At 52.7% G+C, this 13,345-nt stretch overlaps 1 protein-coding gene and 1 long non-coding RNA gene across 2 annotated transcripts in view; one reads left to right on the top strand and one right to left on the bottom strand.

Moving 5' to 3' along the window:
• Scn4b (sodium voltage-gated channel beta subunit 4) overlaps window positions 1-5,498 on the bottom strand; it is a 16,329-nt gene extending 10,831 nt beyond the window's left edge. The window contains exon 1 of the mRNA XM_021173126.2: window positions 4,764-5,498. Within this exon, the coding sequence (XP_021028785.1) occupies window positions 4,764-4,824 (61 nt within the window). The 5' untranslated portion in view covers window positions 4,825-5,498. The remainder of the gene's footprint in view (window positions 1-4,763) is intronic.
• Window positions 5,499-9,161: 3,663 nt separating this feature from the next.
• LOC110301970 overlaps window positions 9,162-13,345 on the top strand; it is a 27,516-nt gene continuing 23,332 nt past the window's right edge. The window contains exon 1 of the long non-coding RNA XR_002378754.1: window positions 9,162-9,215. This is a non-coding gene — a long non-coding RNA (uncharacterized LOC110301970). The remainder of the gene's footprint in view (window positions 9,216-13,345) is intronic.

The following is a 13,345-nucleotide window of genomic DNA, read 5'->3' as shown; positions in this document are numbered from 1 at the left end:
AGAAGAAGAAGAAGAAGAAGAAGAAGAAGAAGAAGAAGAAGAAGAAGAAGAAGAAGAAGAAGAAGAAGAAGAAGAAGAAGAAGAAGAAGAAAAGAAGAAGCTTTCTAAACTGGGTGTGGTGACTCACACCTGGAATCCCAGAACGCAGCTAGTCGGGAGGATAGCTGCAGCGCTGAGACCAGCTTCTGCTGCAGTGTGAGACTCTGTCTCAAAAAATCAAAGGGAGGGAGGAGGTTGCAAGCTCCCTGGTAATTCCTCTGACCTGGGAGCTAGGGTCCTGGTGAAGATGGGGGAGAGGGGGACTCTCCAAAGGCCAAATTCCTTCTTCCCAAGTCCAGCTTTTCCAGAGCACAGAAGCACTTCATGGGGAAGATGGCGATTTGTTTGCTTTTGAGATAGAGTCATATGGGCCAGACTAGAACCTGCTATGCAAGCAAGGATGACCTTGAATTTCTTGCCTTCCACCTCCACCTCCACCTCCTGGGATGCTGGGATTACAAGCCAGTGTCTCCCGCACCTGGTTTGAGAAAATGCCTTTGATTGCTTTAAATAGATAAAAGTGGAAAAGAGCAGGGGAAAATAAAGTTCAGAAGGAAGAATACTATTTCTTTAAGTTCTGGCTCACCGCACAGTGCGCATTTCTGCTTGATGCGGGTGACTTAACTCTATCTAATACAATGAGGACTCTGAGTGGTGCACTGCCACGTCCTCACTAGCCTGGAGGGGATAAAAGAAACCGCAGCCATGATTTTCACAGAGTCATCCCTGCCCAGGTGGAAACCTGGGAGACAGTAGGCAAGCCTGGATGCTTCTGCAGCACACAAGCCCACCCAGCCAGGCATGCTTGGCGCACAAGTTCCGGTGAGGCTGAGCCTGGGAGGGAGGAGCATGGGTCATGATCCACTAACAGGTCCCTGCAGGGCTACTTCAGCAGGTTGGCCAAAGCTGGAACGGACTGGTCAGCAGGTCCCAGTCTGCCTGCTGACCTTGACAAAGTCAGAGATGCCACATCCTACAGGCTCCTCCCCAGAGCAGTGCAGGGATAGCTATAAACTTTCCTACTTCCCAAGCTTGGTGGGAAGCCAAAACATGAGGCTGTATAAAACACATGAAGGACTTCGGTAAGGGAGCAGCCTTGAGGAGAGGATATTGTTTCAAAGAGGTGAGGGGGACAAGGCTGTCCACATACCAGCATTGGATATAACCAGGGCGCCACTAGTTTTTCTTAAAGACTACTGTGTCAGCCAAGACTTTCTCCCAGCTACTCACGCATTGATTTATTCCTTCACCCTCTACCACATCTTGGATTATTTCCATGTGGCTATTTCCCTATGTAAAGGACTTTCTTGCTTTGCCCTGAAGTCACCTCCTTAGAATGCTAGCATGGGCCTTAGGTCTGTCTGTGAGTTGGGCCTTCTTCTGGCACTGTGGGATCCATGAAGTCTCTGTCAGAGTCCTGTGAAGTTCCATCCCATTCTCACAGCTTGGCTTTTCCTAAGTCATTTACCCACCCTCAGCAGCCATCTTCAGAAATTCCTAGCTCCTGCCATCCTGCTGGGACTTTGTCCAGGGAGAAAGATAGACTCACAAGTTGTACTAAAGTTTTTGAAAAGCATTTGGGGCTGTGGACATGACTCAGTAAGGGAAGCGTTTACTAGCAAATGTGAGTTCAGTTCCCAGAAACCTTGTGGTGGGTATGGCTTTGTAACTCCAGAACTGAGAAGGCAGAGACTGGAGTTTGTCTTGGGCTCACGAGTCAGCCAGTCTCGTCTGCTCATGCAGAAGCTCTGGGTCAAATGATATCACTTGTCTCACCTGAGGGATGGCAACCAGGGTCAACTTCTGGCCTGCACACACATGTACACACACACACACACACACACACACACACAAAGCATTCTGAACATGGCTATACTATGAAATATTCACACCAGCAAGAATCCAATGGCTACTACCATCCATTTCAAGGTTGATCCCAGGTTGGAAGCATCCCACCATCTTTCCCATAACCGGAAAACAGCCACACCCAGGCAGGGCAGGGGGTAGAAGGAGAGCGGAATGGTGCTTGCTCTAAGTTTAGCTCCAAGGACTTGCGAGGCATGTGGAACAGAGGCTCAGCTGAGACTCTCTGGCCCCAGGGAGGAAGAATGGCTCAGAGTTGGAGCTCTGAAGAAAAAAGTGGGCCGAGGGCATGAGAGAAGGACCCCTCCTGGGAGAGAGGCCCCGGGGGCCTGGGGGAAAGGGGCTGGGCCAGGCAAGGCTCCTGGGTCCTATGGCAAAGGAAAGCTTTCTGCTCCCTCACCCTAGGCAACCTGCCTACCTGCTTCCTGCCCACCCCCATGAGCTTTGCCAGGATAGAAGCATACCCCTGAGACTGCACTGGATCAGAGAAACCAGCCTTACAAACAAGTCCAAACAGTGGGTCTGGTGCTCTTTTTAAAGGCCTCTGGGCAGCAGTGTTGGCCCACTGCAGGCATGGAGACCCCCAAGGAGCAGCCATAGGGCGAGGTGATCCCATTAGGAGGCAGCCAGTCATAGGGGCTTAGTTCCTGCAAGGCTGCCTTCTGCAGATCCAAGAGTTAATCATCTTTTCCAGATGCAGGCTGGCCCCTACCCCTCCTCCCCTCTTCTCCAGGATCTCCCGGTTTAGCCTTGCTGGTTTCTTCCTCTGAGTGGGACTCAACACCCTCTCCTTAATTGTGTGCTCATTAAACAAGCCCTTAATAAATACACACCAGGGGAGAGAGGGTTGTGCAACACAGCGCCCTCGCAAGTGATAATTAAACACAGATCATGGCAATTAAGCAAATCAGGGAGCAAGGAACGGGTGGGCAGAGCAGCACACTACCAGTTACAAACCCAGGAAAAGACTGGAACCTCAGTTGCAGTGCTGTGGCCTTGCGAACTGCTTCTTGGGTTCAGAAAAAGTTATAGTGTTTGTATTTTCAAAAACAAACCAAAACAAAAAACCACTGGGGTCTCAGTCTACGAAACTGAGTTGATACGGAGAGAGGACGTCAGGGACACCATGTTGCCAACTGTAGAGCAAAGCTCTGACCACTGCTCAGACCTACCCATAGCCATCATATCCCAGGGCCTCACTCATTCTCAGGCTCTAAGCACAAGCCCCACTGACCTTCCCTCTCACCAGAGGGCCTGGATTCTGTCCCACTTGACCATCAGCTGGGCACACACCCTTAGGCAGGTTACCATCCCTCTCTGGGCTATACATTACTCACTCTTTGCAACGCTCATCGCTCATCGATATGGTTTTCAAACTCCCTGCCCTATTCATACCAAAGCTCTGCCCTGCTCTCCACTTACCCAACCCCACCCCAGTACCTACAGCCCTCTTGGTTGTCCACAGAAGCCTGCTTCTATGGCTATTCTAGCATGGTAAGACCTAGCCCTCCCTTGGCCAACCAAACACTGGGGTAAGGCAACCCACGACATACAGTGACTGGTTTAATGACTGCAGCTTTGGTGCCTCTGAGACCTCTCACCCCTACAGTGACCACAGGAGAGCCCCAGGATGATCCAAGTGTGGACTCCAGTGGAATGACACTGTACCCATCCCATGAGGAAGAGCTTTGGGCTTTAAAAGAGTCACCATGAAACCTGTACGACATCTGTATGGTATGAAACAAAACATCAGTGCCCTGTATCTGATGGCCTCGGGGAGGTAAAGCAGAGCTCAGGAGCAAAAAGAACACAGTTCCCAACACCTGATGGGTACGCAATAGGACAGATCTGCACGTGAGTTCCAGGCGCAAGAGCAGCAGTGGCTTCCTAAAAGAGGCCTGTGCCCCCTGCTTCCAGCACAGATACCTCCACCATGTGCCTGACCCAATGGGGGGTGGGGTGGGGGCAGGTGGGTTATGCTGTCAAAAACCAAACTTGACTTATATAAACAGGAAGAGGCACAGGTGCCAGAGACGGAGTCAGCTTACATTGGAAGTCAGGCTGTGTAGAAGATTACATTCTGGTCTGGACTAATAAATACCATTGCCTAATCTCTTGGAGTTTGACACTCAAAACCATCATGTGAATATTAATAGCCATAAGAGTCTATACCCTCTGTGTCCTCTGGGCCTGACTCCTCTCTCTTCCCAGCCTTCCCCAAAATGAAGAGTCAGTAGCAAGCCAAACAGGTCTTCCCAAAAGAAAAAACCCTTTAAAGGAAGAGGGACAAGGGCCTTCTGAAAAGGTGGCCTTTGAGTGGTCCTCTGGGTTCTTCTACGTCCTTTCAGCATTTGAAAGAGTGGCAATGGACACCAGAAAGGAAGAAGTGGGGAGAACCTGGCGAAGAGTTGGGAGGGAGACCCTCGTCCCCCATTGGAGCATTCCCTGCTGCCAGGGAAGCAAGCAAGTCAAAAGCACTAGGCAAGAGCAGAGCGGCAGACACCGGTACACCTGCAAACTCCCTGGAGCCCCCACACTCAAGGCAGTAGACACCCCAGCCCCCACCCCACCAACATGCCTTAACTCCGGTCTCAGGAGGATTTCCCTGCTGCAGCTCCAACACCTAGCTCCAAAAGGCATCAAAGAAAGCAAGAAACTCACTGCCCGGGTGGCAGGGGGTGGGGAAAATGCACAAGGTTCCCAGAGAGCATAGTCTTAAAGCTAAGGGTCCGGAGGAAGACCGGCATCCCAATCATTTGGTGCCACCTTGTCTAAGGCACCTCTCTTCACCTCCTTCAGGATGGGGTGGGGTTAAGAAAGAGGCGAGAGAGAGAGAAATGACAAAGCTGGGGCTATCTTACCCAAAAGCCCAGTGCCCAGCCATCTCGCCTGAGTATTGCCTCGGTTCCCAGCCCGGGACATGGTCCTGTTCTCTCCGGAGAGCTCCGGAGGCTTGGGATGGAATAGTGGGGACAGCCGGGCTCTCCGCCCGAGGTCGTCTGTGGGCCCCCGCAGCTGCCAGGGGAGCTCCGAGCTCCCGGGTCGGGGCTCCGGAAAGTTAGCCGCGAGAGAGCGAGACGAGGGGGAGACCAAGGAGGGGGAGGCGCGCCCGCCTGCCTCTTGGAGCCGGCTGCAGGAGCCTGGGCTGGAAGGGGGAGGAGGAGCCGGAGCTGAAGGGAGGACGCCGGGGCGAGCGGCACTGCGATGCGCCTCTGCTCTGGAAGCGCTCCAGCCGCAGGAGGGGCGGCGTCCCCGTCGGTTTCGCACAGTGCCGGTTGCGCCGTGGATCACGACCGTAGGGTCCAGCCTGGGCAGCCCTCTCCCTCTCCAGCCGGACGGGGATGCTGCGGCTTGGCACTGCAGGGCCAGCCCGCAGACGCCCGCATCATCCCAAGCGCCGAGCTGCCAATTAGGAGAAGAGTTCACGGGGGAGTAGAGGTGGAGCTTTTAGGTTTGTTGGAAGGCTGTTCTTGTTCCGCTCAGAGAACACGAGTAAGGGCAGCGGCTGCCTCTCCGGGGACCGCCGGGAGGACATCCGCAGCGGGCGCTGCCGCAGCCGGTGGGCGTGTGCCGGCTTGCCCGCTGCGGACGACCGGTACAGCCCTGAACCAACACGCGTCGCCTCCAGCCGCGCCGCTCATTCGCTCTGCGGATGGCTTTTAGGCTGTGGCGAACCGAGTTTCCCCTGCAAAGTCTCCTGCACGCCGCCCACCAACCCATTTCTGCACAGACTCTTTGCTTCTTAGAGGGTTGGCAGACAGTCACTTGGAGACAGCATGCTTTGCCCCCAGCGCGGGGCGGCGGGGGTGGGGAGGCAACCGTAAACACCAAGAAGGTACCCCCTCAAGACCTCTAGTCAACTACCCAAGCTACCCTCCAGGACAAATCCTCCTCACTGTCCGGAGACCAGTTAAACCTTGGAAATACACCCTCCAACCTCGCCACACCCTCTACCCATCTTCCAACCTGGAGTTCCTGATAGGCTTCAGCGCCATAAGAGACCATTGAGGTTGCATACAGAATGTTAACTGTGGGGGGGCGGAGGGGGGGAGAACCTTGTTGTTTTCTTTTGCTTCGTTGGTTGTCATGGTAGTTGAACAGCTCGGATGCCCTGTGTTTGCTACTGGAGAACTCTGAACAAAGCACACAACTTTTCTGGAGAATTCTGCGGTCTGCTGGATGGTGACCCCATGATACTTACCTCCTATGCAAAATAGCATCATCCTCAACGCTAGGCAACAGGGAGGGCAGCCCTGGGCTCCTAGGGGACCTCATGCTAGCCCATGAGTCCAGGGAACCACAGCAGGGAACACACCTCCTCTGAGTTCTAAAGGGTTCTGGGGATCCAAGAATCTAGTGTTTCCCCTAGGGGTTGCTGAGTTGGATTCCTCTTCAGTCTTCCCTCTGAAATAAGGAGTGTGCCACAGACCCAAGAAGTGGTCTACTGGCAGCTGTGTGGATAAGTTTGATAAGCAGGTGGGTGGTTCCTGAGTGGAACCCCAGTCGCTGCAGGACCAGTCACAAAAGCAAGACGACTGGGGAAGAGTCTGAAAAAAATCCCATTTAGACCCCATCTTCTAGGCCACTATGGAAAAGCCGTCAGAGGCCGAGGATGGGAGATAAACTTTACTTAATGGTCCTGAGTTGCTGTTCCTGCTGTTATTGCTGTTGTGGTGGTGGTTTGGAGACAGGAGTTCTCTGTGTAGCCCTGTAGGCCAAGCTGTCCTGGAACTCAGAGATCGCCCTGCCTCTTCTTCCCCTTCCCAAGTGCTGGGATGAAAGGTGTTCTCCACCACGCCTCTCAGACTATCCTGATTTATTACCTACATTGAGACTTGTGTGCCCTTTTTTGCACCTGTATCTTGCACCAGGCCTTTCCAACATTAGAAACAGAACTGGATGCAAAGACTCAAAGAGATAAACACGTGTTAGCACGCTTGGCAGAGCCCTGGGCACACAGGCTGAACACACAACACATCTGAGTTCAAAGAAGCCTGGGGCCCCAGAGGGGAAGCCACGTCCAGGAGAGGTTTGACCTTTGGGAGGGCCTGCCACTGTGCAAGCAAGGCCAGGCATCCAGGCTGCCTGTGTTATTTTTACAGCAGGGTCATGTTTCTCCCAGCTCTAGGCTGAGGTGAGAGGAGGTGAACCAAAGGGAAAGAAAGTGACCCCTGCCCGGAAAACAAGGAGGGAGGGGGAAGAGAACTCCAGAGATATCTTTAGACCCCGGTGGCAGAGGGAAGTGACCAGTTCCCCCCGAGTGCCCTACCCCCACACACATCTCCTAATCTCTTGCTGTTCCCTGAATGCTTTAGCTGACAGGACCCTTACTGTGCCCTCACACCTCCCAAACACACATAGAGGAATATGTGGGCCAGGGATGGAGTGTGTGTGTGTGTGTGTGTGTGTGTGTGTGTGTGTGTGTGTAGGCCAAGGTCACAGACAGAGTCCTGGGTAAATCCAGGCTTGGTGCCTCTCTGAGGCTTGGTTTCACAACTCCAGCTCCTAGCTGTTCTCTGAACACTAGCAGGGCCCCCAGCTGGGCAGAACAAGGACTTGGGAAACACAAAGCAGGAGTGGGCTGAGAGGCGATTACATCCCTAGAGCACAGCCCCCTCAGAAAGCCACTGCAATACCAGAGCTAAGGGGGTCCTTCTGAGGAGGCCAAGGGACAGGGTGGGGAAGGTCCCACTCCTCCTCCTCCCCACCTTTGGGAAACTCTTAAGGAGCCCCACCAGATCGCCTTCTCTTTCCTCCCCAAGGCCTCTAGTCATGGGAGAGCAAGTGAAATGTGCATCTCCTTCCAAGGACCTGGGTATCTGGAGGCACAGCTCCCTGGGAATGGGTGCCACACACAGGTCTGGGTGGTTTGGCTCAGAAATCCCGTGAAGTTTGCAGAGACATTGAGCTGGGATGGACCAGAGCCAAAGGGCTGTCAGGCAATCATCCACTCCTCAAGCCGGCAGAAACAGCCCAGGTTTAAGTGCAAGGAGCTGCTTCTTTGGGAATTCAGGTAGCTTAGCCCCCAAACCCTATCTGACCAGACAATGGACTCAGCAGAAAGCCCACTTCCCTAAGCCTCCTAAGGGGCTAGAATAGAGTTAGGGAGAGGAGGGGGTCCCTATTTTTGGAACAGGGGAACATCTAGAGATGTCACCAAAAGGAGTCAGGATCATAGTAATGAAGGCCTCCCAGTGGTTCTGACACCAGAAGACACTCACTAGCTCCACAGGATCACCTTCTACAGGTGACCCTGCTGGCAGATAGAAGACCTCTCCTGTCAGTTCCCAGCCAGTAGGTCAGGACCCTGCATGAGAGAATAGGGAGCCAAGAGTAGGATAAGGTCCCAAAGCTGTTTTGGGAGGTATTCTTGCTAAGGTGCAGGAACCTGGCAGGGCATCTCCTTTCTATCTCGCTCCTCCATTGTCCTTGTCTTCCGCCTTCCCTCCCTCCCCCAGAAGCCCTCACACTCTTCCCAGGACGCTGCAGGTACTGCAGGCACTTAAACAGAGTGCCACTGACTCTGAGTTCTGCAGGGAGCTGGCCCTACACCCTCACCTTATGGCTTCCTTCAGACCTTGGATCCCTACCATGAGCTGCATCTGCGTCTTGCCTGCCCTGGGCCCCCCTCCACTTGTAAACAGGGTCCCCATCTCAGACAGAGCCACTACAAGCCAGGATTCTCTGCATTTTAAAGTTAAAAGCTTGTAAGTTCTTCTGCCATTTGGGTGGGGGCCTGAGCTGATGCTGTCCTGGCCAGTATTTGGGAGCCTCTTTCTATAGCATCTGAATGTGCTCACACCCCCTTCTCCCTGCCTCACTCAGCCACTGTCTTAGCATCCACAGAAGTTTGGCAGGTGCTGAGAGAGTTAACAAGACAGCATGCACCAAACCAACCCGCAGGCAGGCACGTGGCTGAGCAGTCCAGCAAAGGATGCTGCATGGCCACCCCGGTTGAACCGGGGCTCCCAGGACATTAGTGAGTTGGTACAACGCTAAACTCTCTCTAACCCTTCCTCTTGAGGAGACATCTCTCTTTCTTCCCACCTGGCCTCACTTCCTAGGAGCTCAGGGTATAGGCAGGTAAGCTGTCACTCCCTCCACCCCCGCCCCCTTTTCCCCCCTTTCTTCGGGTTCTGTCCAAACATCCTTTCAGGCAAAGGGGGATGGGGAGCCCCAGACAGATGAGCTCATTGGAAGGAGGAGAGTAGAGGGAGGAGGGAGCCAAACCATCCCGAGCAGAGACACACTGGCCGGACAGTCCCAAGCTGGAGAGGGGTGTGTGGCCACTCCTAGAAGCAGCTGAGAGATGGGTGAGTCTTGGGCGTCTTTCTTGGGGACCACACCGGGGTGGGGACTGAAGCCCCTAGGCAGCTACCCTAACCAGCAACCCAGAGCTATGTTTAACTGCTCTCTGGGTCACCAAGTGCCCTGCCCTCTTATCAGTGGAGGAAAGGGGCTCAAGAGGCATGAGATCTGGAGGCTTTGGGAAGTTTTGTAATACATTGCAGCTGCTGTTCATCATGAAACTGTCATACCAGCTAAATGGCCACATGTGCTCCTAGAAACCAGGGCACTATCCTGCCCCTCAAATGGGTACTTGATACAAAACTACAACATTGTGTCGAATCCCAGGCAGGATACTAAGTATCCTAATCTTGTTCTCTCCACAAGCATTTCAGTTGGGGCTTGGGGGCGGGGTGTTGGGGGCTGCTAGGAGAGGAGGCATGCGAGAGGAGGAGAGAGGATGGGATGAAGAGGAGGGGAAAGGAAGAGGGGAGGTGGAAAGGAAACATTGGGGGGGGGGCAGCATCTTTCCCGGGTAGAATACAGACAGCTTTAGGAAGTAAGAGTGTGACATACTGAAGAGTCAGAGATTGGGAGAGCTTAGGCCAAGTGAATAAGGACTTCAGTGGTGACAGGAGGAGCTAGAGGCCAAGAGGGAGAAAAGGTGGCCAGCAGAGGCCGCCACCTACTCACAGAAGCAGGGAGGCAGAGCGCCAGGTCCAAATGGGACATTAGAGGCCTCTGAGAAAGGTTTGCCTCTGCTCCTTTTGACCCCTACATCACCACAAGCATTTTGAAGTTGGCCCAATTCAACCTTTCCTCCACCTGCCCCTAAGTCTTTGCCCCTCAGGGAGCCGGTCCATTGTTCTTATGCTATAAAGTGATGGCTTTGGTTTCACAGGGCCCTGGCCTTTTAATCAACTCTGCAGTTTCCTAGCCACACCCCCTTGTTTGTACACATGCTGACTACAGCAGAAATAAGAAAGGAAGGAGTATTTGGGGCGTATCTTTATGATTAGCTGGACTGATATAGATTACCTAGCCAGTGCCAGACACAGCAGGTACTTAATAAATAGTGGCTGTTCTTATAGGTCTAGCCAGCTGTCATTCAAGCCCATTGAGGTGGGACATAAAAGCTATCCCTAGTCCTACAAACAGGGCAAGCTTCAGTGGAAAGCATACTATGTGACAGGCGAGGCAGGAATGTGGCAGAGATCAGAGAGGTAAGAAGGAAAGAACTGCCCATGGGGGATGGGTGAGGACTTTCATCTTTTATGTATAGTCTTATCTGTAAAGACAGGAGAATTCACAGCCCTGGCTGGCAGGCCAGAGAAGGCAAGTTAGACTTGGCTCGATCTTTGGAAAGAAACTCCACAGAAGCACCTGGCTTCAAATTTCTCACCTTCTTCCAGCTATTTTCTCATTATGTCTAGGGGTTTGACAACACTGTCACCCCCACCCTTCTAAATTATGTAAAGAAGATATGGGTAAGGGAGTGTAAATAGGACTGGTGAGATGGCTCAGTGGGTGCCCGTGGTAAGCCTGACGATCTGAGTTCAATCCCCAAAACTCATATGGTGGAAGGAGAGAAATGACTCTTGCAAGTTGTCCTCTGACCTACACACACACACACACACACACACACACACACACACACACACAGACACACACACACACTAAATAAATAAGTGTAAAACATGGGGTACACGGGTATGGAGAAGGCCTGGGGAAGATCATGGCTGAATAGACAGATGAAGGGATTATTGTTATTTATCTCCAAGCAAGCAAGGGGTTAATCCTGCTTCTATCATGTAAGTCCTAAAGCGAGGGCTGCAAGGGCTGTGAGGCTATCTAAAGGTATGATCCGATACTTGAATCTTCTTAACAACACCTCCAAAGCTATGCTTGAATACCTTCGGGAATGGAGATCCCATTACCTCGGGAAACTCACCGTCTGCACAGCTGACCTCCACTGGATCAATAGCTGCCTCTGCCAGCCAGTCCTAGTGTTTGAGACCAGTCTGATCTGTGTGACCACAGCCTTCCCCGCTAGGTTTGCCAACAGCTGGGATACACACTTCCCTTCCTGGCTAAGCATACCATCTTCCTCTGCCCTTGTGTCCATGTAGAGAGGGGGTGGGGAACCTCTCAGTCTACTGGGATAAATGCTGAGGAAGACCTGCTTCTGGGGTTGAGATAAATGGGACTTTGCTGGGACTATATATAAGGCCCAGCAAAACCCTTCCACAGAACACCAAGTAGCCAAGGACAGTGTCCAGGCTCTGTTTGGTTCCCTTCCCCATAACACCTCCTGGACTTCCAAGGTCATTATTGCCCAAGGAAGGAAATCTACATCGCCAGGTTACCCAGTCCCCACTTCTCAGGTTCTCTATTCTCCCTCCTCCAAGTGCAGCCTCCTCCCCCATCTTAATCTGGGGTCTTTTCTGTCCTATGGGAGAATGAGGCCCTTGGCTGACTCCTCTGTATGCCATGTTACAATTCAAGATATGAGTCCTAGCTGGACACCTTGCTTCTGGGCCCCTGGAACTCTCGCCCTCTGGCGGGAGCCTCTCTTGAGAGGTGGCTGGCACCTTGGCTATGAGAAATAACTTAAACCTGGGGTGATTCAGGGTGAGACTGTGAGGAGGAGAGCAAGCCACCAGGGCTCTCTGAAAGAGTTTCTGTAATGGTCCCAGCATCAAGGACCTTTCTGAGTCCTAAGGTGACAGTGACGAAGGCCAAGAGGCACAATGGGAACTTGTCCATCTGTCATACAGCCAGGTGCCCAGTGTGCACCCACCAGGCCCTGCCCTGGGTCCCTCTCACCTAAGTGTGTGGTGGCCATCCTTCCCCTGCAAGATGGGTGGGAGAGCCATAACCTACATAGAGTGGGCATACAAGCCCGTAAAAGGCAAGCCGGGCTAGTGAGCATGGATGCAGAGGCAGAAGTAAAGAAGAGTGGTCCTTGCCATTGGGCATTGGGTCAGCCTTGGGGAAGACAGACCAGGGCTCTGACCCTGCCGTCAGCCGACCCCATGACTTCCATCCTCTGAACGTCTGCCTTGAAAACTGACCTTTAAGGGGGCATGAACCTCTTCTGTATGAACACAGGTCAGAGAAAGGGGCGAGGCAGGAGTTGGACTGCCAAGGACTGCTGTGCTGAGGTGTTCTAGGCCCAGCACTAGATGGGGGTCGCAGGAAGGGAAGAAAGGCAGTTATTTTTGCCCACTACAAGACCCTCTCTATTCTTGATTCTACATTCAGCCATAAGCCAATTCTGGTCCTCTGTTTCCCCTTTGTGACAATGAAGAGATCTGGCTGTGGTTGTAAATATCCGCGTGCCTGCTGTGTTCCTGCGGTCCAGATTCCTGTCCCACACGTGGCTATCAGGATAGTGAAGGAACAGCTTGGTTTGGTCCTCTCAGCCTGGCTGAGGAACTCAGGAAGCCAGTGATCTGACCAATCAGAGCAGGAAGTAGGGCGAGGGAAGTCTTTGCCCCCATGGCAACTTGAGCTACAATCAAAACTCTCCCATCCAACCCCAAAGACATCAAGTTAGAATAAGTACCTGAATCCCCTCCCTGCTCCTAGAAGCAAGGCAAAATCTGAACCTTCCAAGTGTCCTTAGCTGGGGACAGGAGGGAGGAGACTATTGGTGACATGCCTGGGCATCAGGAGCCCGTGTCCACCCTGAAGGCACCAGGCAGGCTCCCTGGTGCTTCTACTCAGGCTCGTGGCTCAGTTCTTCCCTTAAGAACAAAGACACCATCTCTGACCTCCTGCCCTCAGGACTCAGGAGCTCCAGGGAATAGGCACCCTTCTAAATGAAGGTCTTCTGGCTCTGTTCATGCCGACCATCTTTGGTTAACACTGCTGCTTCCTTACTGTCTCCCTTAGGTAGCATCTGTGGTCATCACGAGCATCAGGGTTACTAATCCTGAGTTCTTCCTGGAATATTCCTGACCACGAACCACCAAGGTGGGTCTTCAGGTCACCAGAGGACAGACAGAAATATGAAAAATAACTTACTACTTATAAATTTTCCTGGACATTCAGAAAGTTTAAGCCCCTAGACAGTGGAGACCCCAAATAGAAGGTTGGCCTTGGTCTTGAACATTGTTTAAACATTAAGTGTGTGTGTGTGTGTGTGTGTGTG

Source organism: Mus caroli, chromosome 9 (genome assembly GCF_900094665.2).
Source record: "Mus caroli chromosome 9, CAROLI_EIJ_v1.1, whole genome shotgun sequence".
Taxonomy (NCBI): domain Eukaryota; kingdom Metazoa; phylum Chordata; class Mammalia; order Rodentia; family Muridae; genus Mus; species Mus caroli.
Note: the sequence above shows the minus strand (reverse complement) of the source record. Positions and strands in the feature narration are given on the sequence as shown.